At 47.4% G+C, this 14117-nt stretch overlaps 1 protein-coding gene across 3 annotated transcripts in view; it reads left to right on the plus strand.

Annotated features, from left to right (window-relative positions):
* The window catches only part of LOC119382403 (uncharacterized), a 119654-nt gene extending 108610 nt beyond the window's left edge, over positions 1-11044 (plus strand). For 2 of the 3 annotated variants that reach the window (XM_037650091.2, XM_037650090.2), the window contains exon 4: positions 6493-11044. In XM_037650091.2, the coding sequence (XP_037506019.1) occupies positions 6493-6857 (365 nt within the window). In that variant the 3' untranslated portion in view covers positions 6858-11044. The remainder of the gene's footprint in view (positions 1-6492) is intronic. The other variant, XM_037650092.2, reaches the window with a different exon arrangement.
* The last annotated feature ends 3073 nt before the right edge of the window (positions 11045-14117 follow it).

Here is a 14117-nt window from a genome sequence, read left to right on the forward strand (position 1 = left end):
CAGACAGATAGATAGATAGATAGATAGATAGATAGATAGATAGATAGATAGATAGATAGATAGATAGATAGATAGATAGATAGATAGATAGATAGATAGATAGATAGATAGATAGATAGATAGATAGATAGATACGCTCAAAGTCGCAGAAGTTCGCTAAGAAATGTTTCGCATTTAAAATCACTACGCATATGCGCGGCCGCCCTATGGTGGCTAGCCGCGTCGAGTAGCAGCGCGCGTCATTTCTGAGACGAATTGTAGGTAGCAAAACTAGGTCGCTCCAAAATCTTAGCGACCTGGAAACTGCGTGCACCGTTGCATGAGCACGCTGAAAAGTTGCTCAAGACGTGCTGACGAGCATGGGATCATTACGTCACGTAAAGGCAGCGCCACTTTAATGCATACTACTAACGCAGACCTGTATGTACATTATTATGGAGTAATAGCTTTTAATATAAAGTTCAATACTAACAAAAAAATCGTCGACCGCGTACAGGATTTAGCTGTCACATGGCCGGGTACATCGGATCGTTCATGTTTTTGCCAACCAGTGGTGGCACAGGCCATTTTTCGCGACTTTCAATTAAAGAGTAAAAATATAAGTCCACCTCTCGCGAAAAAAACAGGGTTGGCTTGAGTCAATGCGACGGACAATCTTTCAATCAGTGGAGTCATCTCATTCCATGTTCTTGGCAGCTGTCGGTCCCTTTCAGTCGCGCTGGACCAAATATGGCGGCGGGCCGGGCGGTCACGGTATTTTTAGATGCGAAGTATCTTAAGGTCGAGCTCAATCCGGCGGTGGTGGTGGTGGTGCTGTGCGGCGTGACCACCGTTACTGCGCATGCGCATACCCTCTCCACACACCTCTCCCCTTCCCCTCTCCCCTTCCCCTCCCCACTTTCCTTCTCCACTTTCCCTCCCAATTTCCCTCTCCACTTTCCCTCTCCCCTCCCCCTCTCCCCTCCCCCTTTCCACTCTTCCTCTGAAACGCGGGCTAGACATGCTGAAATTCTCTCCTGCGCAACGCCGCGATGAGCTCGAGCGCATGCGCGTCCCCTCCCCTTCTCTCTCCTCTCCTACGCTGCCCCCCGCTCGCCCGCCTGTCGACCGCGTTCCCCGCTCGCCCTGTGAGAATTAATGGCCAGGCTAGATGGAAGATACGACGCGTGTAGCGTCCCTCTTCGCGTTCCACGACGCGAGGTCGGTAGCATGCCCAACGAACGCCAACGGAACGCGATCGTGCAAGTGCTCCGGCTTCGCATCGCCTCATGGTCCCCTTTAGTGGGAGATGGTGTATTCCCATTCCAGTGACTTTAGCAGTGCCTAGAATTACCGTATATGCTACCTTTAGGTAGCAGAGTTGCGCATAGGTCTGGCTAGCAACCAGAGCTATGCGGTGAAGTCGCACTGCGTTTTTGCAGCTGACATGCCTACCGTGTCGCCGATTAACATAGCTGGCGTGCCGAAGACCGGCGATAAACAATGACTATCGGTGACTAGTTTTAATTCAGTTCGCTGCAGCGGTGGAGTCGAGAAATAAAAAACTTGGCCCGAGCGTCAGCTTCTCCGCAATGCATGGTTGCTAGCGGCGTTTGGAAGACAGATGCGCAACTCTGCTACCTAAAGGTAGCATATACAGTAACTCTAGCAGCGCGCTCCCTAACTAACAAGAAGTCGTTAATTAACTTTTTTAATTATCCACTTGAGGGCAGTCGTTTATATTAGAAAGTTGTGCGTGATAATTCATGGCGTTCCCATTTTTTTAGAAGTCACAAAAGTTGCATCTAGTTCGAGATATTCAGCATTCAATTTCAAGAGCGATATCGAAACTGATGGTGCCCGGCGCGCACAAAGCGTGTCGGAACACCGGAACGACACGTGATAGGGAGGTCACGAATTTTGAATGAAGGCGCACCGAAGCAGAATATTGCAACGTGCGTTTCTTTATCACTTTTGCTGGATTCGGTTTTCGGCCACAAAGACTGTAAGCAACGCTCAGCGCGAACCGCACCTCATTGTTCGAGAAGCTTCGCCATCATTGTAGATCGTTTTGTTAAGACTGCGCGCAAGACGCACACACTCGAGCTTATTCTAGAATTTTCGCGACAGCCAGCGATAACGCTGGAATATTCGACGGTACATGTTTAAATGCCGACGCGCTTCAACGCTTGTTAGTTGATCGATGGTCGACGTTTTGTTCGCCGCTATCAGTGCATACAGTGTGTATTGCTGTAAATTACCTTTCCGTTTCTCGGCCACAAGTTCGGCCAAATAAACACTTTCATCTCGGACACGTCGCCTGCGGTCTACGTCCACGTCACGACCCCGTGATAATATGGTCAGAAAAACCGGCAAGCATTCTGGAATACACGAGTAGATAGCTTAATGTTTGCGAGCGATGTGTGGTGCTTATCTGTTTCTTTCTTAAACTCTGAGGCGCGAAAAACTGTTTCGCCTGTCTGCAAGAAGCGCCACAGTGGCTGCCCCTGAGTTTTATGCTTCCCAGGCAAAGAAAAGGTTGATATTGCGGTTATCTTGTGTACAGTTCGAAAGAAACGGATAAGCACCAAACACTACGCGTAAAAGTAAGGCAACGCGTAGGCACAGAGAGATGACTTGCAGCTTTTCATGAAAACATTCGGCCGCAGCGCGCCCTCATTCAAATTCCTTCACTCCCATGTGACGGGTAGTTTCGGTCTGACGTGGCAGAACGGTCGCGTTTCTTGCGCGCCTGGCGCAATCAGTTTCGATTTCACCCTTGAAAGTCGATCTCGAACTACGTCGAACTTTTGTGATTTAAAAAAAATATAGGTGTACCATATACTGGCACGCACTACAAGTTTTTAAGATAAACACCTGCCCTGAAGTCAATAATTAAAAATATAATTAACGAGTTTTTGTTAATTAGTCGCAACAGTGTCAATTTAACTGGGGCAAAGTATTTCCGCCTCGACGTGCAGTTCGTGTGCGGAAACTACAGGAGCCTTATTGCCACAGAGTTTTTGTAGCGTTAGCTACACTTCCCAGCCGGAGCCGATTTTGCGTGGATGGTCATGAGCCGTGCTACGCATGCCCGAGGATCAGTGATGTCACAGAGCTGGGTCACCGGAGCTGGCATCTCACGCACTCTCCAACACCACCGCGCACGGCTCGCCGCTGCTGGTCTGCGCCGCATTCGAGAGGAGTGACGTCGTAGCCATAGACACAGTGGCGCCGGCGCGCGCGCAGCTATTCGCCTTCGCTGTTCAGTCGCCGTCTGACACTGCGCTGGGGCCACTTGATAGCGCCTCTGACTGGCGTTTGCAGGTGGGTAACGCCATGGAGAAGGAGAGCGCTAATGCTGCTCGACGGCTCAGAAGAGCCGAGAAGCTTATCTCATCGGATCCCGAAGTAGTTGCCTGGCAATTAGCGGTTCAGCGTACGAAGAATGAACAGAAGCAGGCTAATAATCCTAGACAATCTGGAAAGATAAGAATTGTGGGGATCCGAGGCGCGCCCGAAGCCACTGCGCGGGCATTCCGCCGTTCTGCGAATCCTTTCCCCCTCCTGTTCTCCCGCGACGGCAAGTGGCGCCATCTTGCGCTACGCGCCGGCTCTCGTGGCGGCGCTGCACGCGGTCTCGGAGCCGCGAGATTCGGCGTGACTGACGCGCGTGCACGCCGGGACGAACTCTCTCTCCTCGGACGCCGCTGGGTAAGCACGCGTTTCCTTCTGGTCCGACGTCCTCTTTGGGAATTGCCGGACTGTAGCCTGCCTGGGTGCCTCGGCATCCTCGCGGGCTGAGGAGCTAACACTGAGTTTACCTCAGTGTTAGCTCCTGTTCGTACCTTAGGCCAAAGACCGGTGCCTAGTGCTCGTGCGCGGTCGTACCACGCCGAGCCGCACTTGCCGGAGACCCACGCGTACGGAGATTGCCCTAGCTCTCGCGACCAGGTCCAGGCCCAGTGGTCAAACACTGCGTTTATGCCGCGCAGCGCTCAACGCCTTTGCTAGCTGAGCGTGCGCGAAGCGGTGCGCTAAACATACAGCAGGCGACGGTAGACGCGGCCCTGATGCTCGCTAAGCCTGAACCCGCGGTGGTCTTCGACTACGGTGAGCATCGAGGCTACCACAGAATATTCAGCTGAACCTTTGCTAACGCTACGCATATCCTGGCATAGCCGAGCTAAGCCACTGCAAATTTTCATAAAAAATCTGTATCGTCTAAAAAAAAAACACCCTGTATATTCGATTGAACGGACGAAAACATTTATTTGGTAGGCACAAATAAAAGTTTTCGTCCATTCAATCGACTATTTATGAATGTCTGGAAGCACTGAAAGCAATTGCCTGATATATATATATATATATATATATATATATATATATATATATATATATATATATATATATATATATATATATATATATATATATATATATATATATATATATATATATATATATATATATATATATATATATATATATAAGTATTTTAAAGGGACCGACAATTGATTTTTCTCGACACAGTTTTTTACGGCGCGACAGGAAGCTCACCCTTCGCAGCGTTTGTAGCTGCAGTGGTTTATCCGAAAAGCATGTAGTTATTTTATAAGCAGTATTTTTCGATCTGAAAGGCTCCAAACACGCATGGAGGCTTGCTCCAGCAACGCTGAGAATTGATAGCGATGCCGCTAGCCCTTGTGAAAGCTGTCGTTGTACTGCATTCGCAGGAGCTACTGTAACTATGCTTAACCACCTTTATTTTGAGCTTTCCAACCATTTTTGAAAATAGCAAGCTGTTACAATGAGATGTGTGGCTTTATACACCTTCCCGGTATTTGTACAGCGTTGTGTGCGCATGCGCCCAAGGTTGCCTGCGCCTGTGTCATGGGTGGCTTGTCCCGGCGTCGTTACTCTCTCGATACACTAGCCAAGCCAAGTAATCGAAAACGTTACTGTGCATATGCACAGCCGCACCGAATAGCAGCGCGCGTCATTTCTGAGACGAAGTGTCGGTAGCAAAACTATGTCGCTCCAAAATCTTAGCGACCTGGAAACTGCGTGCACGGTTGCATGAGCACGCTGAAAAGTTGCTAAGACGCGCTGACGAGCATGGGATTATTACGTCACGTAAAGGCAGCGCCACTTTAATGCATACTACTAACGCAGACCAGTATGTACATTATTATGGAGTAATAGCTTTTAATATAAAGAAACCAACAATATTTCAATACTAACAAAAAAATCGTCGACCGCGTACAGCAATCAACGGTTACGTGGCCGTCTTCATCGGATTATTCATGTTCTTGCCGCCAGAAGCGCCACAGGTCATTTTTCGAGACTTTGAATTAAGAAATAAAAATATAAATCCATCTCTCACGAAAAAAACAGGGTTGGTTTGAGTCAGTGCGACGGACAATCTTTACATCAGTGGAGTCAACTCATTTCATATTCTGGGCAGTTGTCGGTCCCTTTAAGAGTAGATGCGCCTTCATAAAAAACAACTTTATTGTCGACGTTTCGATCGGAGACCGATCTTCATCAAGTCGAAATTTACCAGGCGTCGATGCGCTTTTATATCGTCGCCCTCCGAGCCGAGAGAGAGAAAAAAGTAAAAAAAGGTTAAGAAAGAAAGAGAGAGAGAAGTAAAAAAAGGAAAAAGAGTGCACATACTATTGGTGAGTTCCACTGGCAGATTCGGAGCACTTCCGGTAGCAGTTTTTCTGCTCCATTCGGAGCAAGTATGTTCCATTGGCTGATTGAGAGTGCTCCCTGTATGTTTCATTGGCAGATCTGGAGCAGCTCCGGCGCCAGATGCACTCCACGGAGCAGCTCTCTCTACTCCGCGAAAAAGCGGCGGTTTCGACCGGAAGTCGCAAGCTCCCGGCGCGTGCGCAGAGCGTGGCGTACCGCGTGTGCGATGAAATGCGCTGTCCGACCGCGCCCATTCTCTCCGCTCGCGCCTGTGAAGGCGAAAACTGCGTGAATCGCGAGGAATGCTGGGAGTAGATGTGCGCTAGCGCCCCCTACCGATTGCTCTGGCGAGGGCGCTTGTGTTCCATTGGCAGATTACCTTCGGATGCTCTCCACGGAGAGGAGTGCTCCGGCGTAGAGTTCGTCGGCCACTGCGAATCCGCCAATGGAATTAACCATATGACACACGAACAACACGTGTTTCCTGAGGATATATATATATATATATATATATATATATATATATATATATATATATATATATATATATATATATATATATATATATATATATATATATATATATATATATATACACGTGCGTGTGTCTTAACGGACCGGTACGCCGACGGCCCTCTGCAACGTAACGAAACCCCTAAAGCGACTATTCAAATTTTGTACAATTTATCTTTGATAAATGATTCATTAGGCGCAATATAGTAATATCCTTACGAGCATCACGTGACGGCAAACCACGTGTGTCATTAAGTTTTTCTAGTCACGGTGCCATCTGACGAATAATTCTCTACGCAGCAGTGTCAGCAGACGAGATGCTCGCCGATGAGCCCACGGAGAGCACCACCGAAGACACCTCGTCAGAAACATCGACCGAGTCGTCTACCAAGGCCACGTATGACCAGAGCTGCCTGCAGGACCGCAAGCGTGGCCGCTCCTTCCTCAGCGCGCCCAAGGTGAAGCACGCGTACGTGTACAAGTACGAGCGCAAGGTGCTCGGCAAACCAGCGCAAAGCCACTACGTCCTGGCTCGCTACAAGTGCCTGCTGGGCTACACGCTCAAGTACGCCCAGGCGAGCGCCCTCTACTGCCGACAGCGGCAGTGGATCGGCGAGCACCCAACGTGTGTCAGGAGCTCGACTCTTTCCGCCGAGCTTCAGTGACTCGTCGCACGACGCTCGTGCTGTGCCGCGTAGAAAAGTTGCTCGAGTACTTATATGGCTAGACCGAAAAATTCATCGTCGCAGGGAATGCTGCCGGCCTGCACATTCGTTTTACCGCGCGATTCGAGAGCGCCACAGTGCGTCGGCGGCAATGCTTTGATGCCAAATGGAAGCGTTCGTCTTTTTTAATACCTCACTAAAGAGGTTCCATGACACTCTTGTACAAATACTGTTCGTGCACAAACATGTGTCATTGTGTGCAAAAAGAAACTCGCGGTGTAAAACTCGACTACAAAAAACACGCCACGCTTCATGTACTTATGCCAAGTGCCTTCGAGATTCGCAGCTCCCTAGCTAAACGCGATGCGTAGTACTTCCAAGGTGGCGTTGAAGCGCCTTCACTGCCCTCCGTGACCTCGCATGCGTCAGATTATTTGTAGAATGTTCGTTGCGTGCCATTGTTCTTTCAGTGCAAAAGTGTAGTTTATGTAAGGTGTTCTTGTCTGCAGTGTACATACACAAAGGAATTGCTGGGTCACATATCCTGATATTTTATGTTTTAAATGTGTGCTGACAACTCGCTGTGCTATTTTCTTTCATCAAAGCAGAAAAGTGCCTGTCATTGCTTTGTGTCAACATGGTAGCGATGCAAAAATATTTATTTACACTTGTAGAATGTATATGTCCTGTGAGAAAATAAACAGCTTGTGAAGCAAGTCATCCGTCTGGTGCTTTGATAAGGCTCACACGTCGGGCGGTTTGTAGGTCGTAGAAATAATTGCGGTCGGGACCTTTTGTGCAACTTCATAATGTGGGGCCCTTCATTCAGCGGTGCTATCTGTCTGGCCGTTTCCACGCAGCCTGAAAAGTAAAGTGTACTAGACTACTGAAAAGCAACGCGTGCTTAAGGGTCAGAAGATGAAATCAAAAATAAAGACAATGAAAGATAAAAAATCAGCTCCACTAACGTTGAAGCTTGGGAAGTGCGAAGCACCGGTGATTCCCATAGGGACACGTCAATAGCAATGAGGACAGCGTCCCCTCATTGCTAGACAGCGTCACAGACAGCGTCGAGCGCCCATCGCAGAAACAGGGCTTTCCCTGTGCGAACGCGCCGTCTTATTTGCTACTTGCTTTACCGTGACGGGCTACGACGACAGGATACGCCGACAGCACGAGCGCGTAAGGTGCTTCGCACCTAAATATGATAACAGCGAAGGTAGACGTCTTCACGTACATAGCCGCGGAGGACACCACACCGCAAGCCCTGGGATTGAATTACACAAGTTGCCACTGGTAAAAAGATTAAGAACACGAAGAATGCACACCAAATTGACGCCCATCTCGTCGAAGCCTGTCTAAACGTTGAAAGCGCCGGAGACTAAACCGCAAAATTCACCTACGTATCGCTGCAGTTACGGAGGAGGCTGCACAATATGCCACCAGCTAGCTAAAGCAAATTGGGAAGACTTTTGTGGCAGCCTGAAAGGAACACATGGCACAAAACGGACTTGGAAAATCCTGAGGGCCATTCTAGGTCCAACGTCGACCAAAAACCACATGCACACCACTACCCAAAGGCTCATTTACTTAGAAGAACAAAAAGGCACGGGCATTATGGCACACATAAAAAAATCTTTACATTCCTCAGCCCCTACCGGTAGATCCGAACGCACTCCCTTTAACACCCTCCGATCAGGACGAGAACTTGGGTGTGGATGTCACACTTGTGGAGGTAAAACAGGCCCTTGCTTGTATTACACGGGACACTGCACCAAGACCGGACCGTATAACATACAAGGTCCTCCGAAATGTGGATGACATATATCTACAGGAGCTGACGAATCTCTTTAACGAACACTGGAGCAAGGGCACTCTACCTTGCGATTGGAAGCATGCCCAGGTTAATATGATTCCCAAATCGGGCAAATCATTACTTCTCCAAATTTTACGACCCATCTTCCTCACGAGTTCTGTAGGCAAACTTGTTGAGCACGTCGTTCTCCGGCGACTACAACCACATTTAGAAGCTAAGAATATCTTCCCCAACACTCAGTTTGGCTAGCACCCCAACCTATCGGCGCAGGATGTCCTCCTGCATGTTAAAGATACCCTATTTCATCCCAAACTACGGACGGCCCGAACCAGAGCCATTCTCGCATTAGACATACAAAAGGCTTTTGACAACGTAGGGTACGAATACGTCCTCAGGACACTGGCCACTAGTGGCTGCAGCCGTAGGACCTGGCATTATGTCAAAGCCGTTTTGAAAATCGCATCGCCGAGGTTCTATCAGGGTCACTCACATCTACCGCTTTTACCCTCCCAAGCAGGGGCACACCCCAGGGAGTTGTCCTATCGCCACTCTTATTCAATCTAGCCATGGCCCCATTGGCCGAAGAACTCGCAGATATACCTGAATTACAGCACGCATTTCATGCTCATATGACTCTGTGGGTGTGACAAGGCTTTATATGTCAACGTCATCGAGCTGCATATTAGCACAATGGGACTCTACTGTTCACCAGAAAAGTCCGAGTTACTCACAATTAAACAATGTAGCTTAGTATAACTGAGAGCTGAGCTGGCTCGTAAATATTCATTCTGAAAGACAGGGCGTGCAAACACGGGCACACGGAAGAAGTCAGGACACCACAAACGCCGACTAACAACTGCAAAGGCGCACAACGGCGAAAAAGAAAGACGGCACGAAAGCTTATCTGCGCATGCTTAGGCTGTAGGCAAACTTATCAATCCGGCACGTGTGGTGGTCTACGTGGAAGATAACTGTTAAGGCATTTGATTTCATCCTTATGCAAGTTAAACGACGTTTGGCTCAAGCATGCGCTGCCACTATTATCGGTATGCCATGCCTCAATCATTAGACGCGTTTCTTCGTTCCTGTGCCTGTACAAAACATCGAATTTTGGCGTGCACTTACACTCTCGACAACATAAAGAGAGATTAGAAGGTAAGCCTCTGGTGAGCGATCTCTTATGTTCTAATAATATATCGTTAACACAAGGGCCCGTCTGGCCTATGGAGAAGCGGCCGCACCTTATACACCACACCTGTAAAGTAATCAGTGAATTTGTTGGTGTGTTTTACGAACCACATGTCACTCCGCTTCTTGTCCACTACTCGCTCATTCTTTCTCTGCACAGCGGCACAAATCTTACGCAGCTTACTGGCAGCCGTAAAAACAACATTAACGCCGTATCTATTTCTCACTTTCTTTAGCCTGTGAGATGCGCAATGAATCTAAGGGAAAGCAACGACACGTTTTTTCCTACTGCTTTCTGCAACCATGCTCGGACTTAACAAAACGGACTTCTTTAAACGTCCAGCGACAGTGGCCACTGCAACGCGAGGACAACCTACGTCTAAAAGACGCATAGCCTGTGCGTTAAAGCTGGCACTCATTTTGTGCTCACACGACTCGGTGAGGGAGCATGTCTATACCAATTGGTATCACCTTAAAATGCTTCGACGAAAAGTTTAACAGCGATTTTGAAGATCTAGGAGGATGCTGCCAGCATACATGGTTCTTCTGGAACGCTAAGGAAATGTCTAGAAATTATATTCCATTATTCTGAGGCAATTCATTAGTAAAGCTCAGCCCTCCTCCATTTAATCCAAATTTTTCGCTCACTGAGGTAACCACGGATCGTCACGGATGCAAAGTCCTCACCGCTACAAAAAATCAAGTAATCGTCCACTTAACGAAAAACCTTAATACAGTAAAAGCTCGTCATCAAAATTTTTTGACAGTTTGTTAGGAGCGGAAAAGATTACAGCTTCACCAGCGCGCGAAAGGTATATTGGACAGTCTGGTGGGTGTCTGAACGACAGGCTCAGGGAGCACAAGAACCTTGTTGGAAATACTCTCGTTTCAGGCCACTTATCGTTGCACTGTTGTCAACCGCTTTTCAGGCAGTGTTCGGGGATTAGGCAAGAGAAGGGCACCCGAGAACTAATAATAGAAGCTTATGAAACTGATTGTCCAAAAGAAAACTGCGTGAGCGCTCCTTCCGTGACGCTATCAGAAAATATGAGCCATAGGCAGAGTGCAATATGATGAGTGTTTTATTCTAACTTTGTTTCTTGGTGCTTGGCTTAAGGGGCCTGTCGTTGGCTTGTGAAGCCCATGTTTGCTCCATCAGAAATAAAGTGTCAGTTGTAGTTCAGCGCTATGTCTTGTGTGTTCGTGCGCTGTACTACAACGTGCTACGTGCGCTGTTGTGTGTTCGTGCGTTGTGTGATGTGCGCTGTAACCTTTCATGATGCGGTACCAACTAGCCCTCCAAATCATCCTAGTGAATAAACGTGTTTTGGAGCATAAATAGCGTCATATATTTGGACATTAAGGTTTCCTTCTCTCATGAGTGAATGTCGGTGCTAGTTTCTGGCGTATCACTGACTGATCGATTCATTTCTGTTCGCTGTTAGAGCTCCATGAACCTAATTTATGAAATCACCGGCCACAAACGTGTAGTAGCACCTTGTTCGCGATAAAGGGTCTAGAGGCGGCTTCTGTGGACTCTGCCCGCGCAGTGTGGCGCGATGTTCGTACATTCTGGCGCCCGCCCGCTAATTCGACCTCGGCTTAATTCGAGCAATATTATAGTCTCCTTCGAGTTCGAATGAAAGAACTTTTACTGTAATAGAATTGCCTAAGGCGCCTTCTAAACGGTTTGTCAATCTTGCTAAGGTATAAATCACTAAGGATCGGGGCAACCTTAGAACCAATACAAATTCTGTACATGAACGCCTTCCTTCCAAGCTGCCAGCGTCGACTTTAGGTATATTTCTTGAAAAGGCCCCGTAGAAACACCACACATAACCGTTTTGTGCCCTTGTCCGTTAATACACTCATTAACACATTTCAACAACGACTCATTCGGTATGGAGTAATAAAGGTCTTCAATATTCATACTAAAAGGTTTAGAACCGCCGGGGTTCTCCTCTGAGAGACACTGAACTAGCGCCTGAGAATTACGCATAAGAAAAGGGAGGGTCTGAAACACCCGAAGAGGCTAAGCAGTTCTGCAAGTAACTAAATCCAGCGAATTATCAGGTGCCTTTCTCTGAAACAATTGCTCGAAAACGGATCTCGTTCTTATGCGTTTTAGCTGAAAGAAAACTATTTTAAACAAGTATTTAGCCTTTTGACATTACACGCTATCCTCTCAAGTTTGTCTTATCAAAAGGTCGACAGCTCGTTGCCTTAAAGTTTTTTTGTTTTTTTTATGGCTGTAAACGCTTTTTCTGATACCATACAATCCGGCATAATTACGAAATACATTTCCTTATCTGAAATTATTGGTCTGAGTTTCTTCTCTACACGATAATTAACCAAAGTACCGAAAATAAAGAATAAAAATAGGTGTTTTTCTCAAAAAGTCTAGGTTTTCAGCAAGTGGGCGCCCCCCCCCCCCCCCCCCCCCCCCGAAAAAAATTCCTGGCTACGGGCCTGGTTGAGGTGCATATTAGATCCCTTGATACTACTGCCTACGAGATCGAGCAGAGTCGGCACCTAGCGGCGAGGGGATGAAACCCCGTGGCGTGGATCACGGAGGTCGTGGCGTGGATGGCTCCTTGCGTCGTCTGCTAGCCACGCCATGTTCGCATGTGCGCGTACGTCATACACGTCCTCAGATTACAGCTTATTCCGTTGTGCTAGTAGAGTATCAAATCCTTGCACGTATGCCTACATGATATACATAAGTATTTCGCCTTACGTGACTTGTATGCACTCTAATAAGTGAGTGCATACACGTGTCGGTATGGCGCTAGGTCTAACCATCGTACCGTCCATTCGCCAATATCATTTCAATGTGGGTACCACTTTGTCGTTCAAGCACATCACATAGTGCATTTGGCGCCGTCCTAAAGAAAAAAAAGTACTAAATGTCGAGGTGTGAATGCAGAATTTTAGCGACATCATCTCGTAAAGTGTTGGCGATTTGGAAATCCTTGTGATGCCGCAAAGCATGAACTAGCGTCTGTAGAGGCCGGTTAGCGGTAAAAAAGACCTGAAGCCACGCATTTCTATTCGCCGCGAGATCGGGCTACAGGTGGCAGCACCGTCGCCGCGCTAGTGTGGATAGGCGGTTGTCGGCGCGTATCAGCGCTTCGTTGTGAGCGATGTGACCCGATTTCCGGCAAACAGAATGCGTTGACGGCAGCTTTGTGGTAATATGTGCGCTCTTCATTCCCGAATTAATGCACGAAGCGCGCCGAACGTTACAGTTAGTTGTGAGAGAAGCGCATTCTGCCAACGAACGGGTTGCTCGCCTTCGGCGACAGTCGGCGTTTTCGCAATGGGTGACGTTTTCTTGTTGTTTTGTTTGTACATGTTTAGCTTGTGTTCCACCTACTACGCACTGCTGTATAGCGCGACTGAATTAACTATTTACTTCTTGTTCATTTAGATGCCGCTCAACAAAAAGAAAGCCCGTATTCCTGCGCGATGAGTTGAAATAGCACTTTGTGGACTGCGTGCTCAAATATTCATTCGCATTTCTTACTCAGTTCTCCATGAAATGTAGAACAGTTTATAGGTTTACTGAGCAAAGCTGCGTGGCTGACAGCGCTTTAGCGCTACGGAGATGTTTAACACGCACACGCTTGTTTTTATTCCAGTAACAGTACACAAAGGTAACTGTACAGTACGGAAATTTCTTCGATTGATTACTTGCACGACAGTAATGGAACAAAGGTCCGGTTATTTCACGGGACCAAAGTACGTTCTTTCATACGAATAATGTCCGCTGCCTTCCGTCAATCTAAACAAGGCTAATGTAAAGAAAAAAAAATGTGGCTTCGCGTAAAATTACAACGACATAAATGTAAACCACGCCATTCGGATTAATTTTGACCATCAGCGCTCTTTAACGCGCACCTTAATCTAAGTACACGGGTGTTTTTGTATAAACTTCGCCACAAGTTAAGATTGCGCAAGGCAACTCAGTTTTGCATTTCCTTGTCATTTCGTTTTCTGTTATTCTTAGGGGACAATTTAGTACCGAAGTGTCAGACGTGACTTAACAGAAATATTTCTCTCTAGCGAGACCACGACCGTACACAACTAAAGCTCGTCGCGTAACGTGTAAACAACACCTAGCCACAACGCTCAAGTACATGCGAGCCTTTTTTTACCACCGCGCAGCTAAAAGGCTATATTCACATGAGATTTAATACTTCTCATCTTTAGGGCAACGCCAAGTGCACTTTGCAGTGCGCTTGAACCACTGAGCG

The sequence above is a fragment of the Rhipicephalus sanguineus genome, chromosome 2 (assembly GCF_013339695.2).
Source record: "Rhipicephalus sanguineus isolate Rsan-2018 chromosome 2, BIME_Rsan_1.4, whole genome shotgun sequence".
Classification (NCBI taxonomy): Eukaryota; Metazoa; Arthropoda; class Arachnida; order Ixodida; family Ixodidae; genus Rhipicephalus; species Rhipicephalus sanguineus.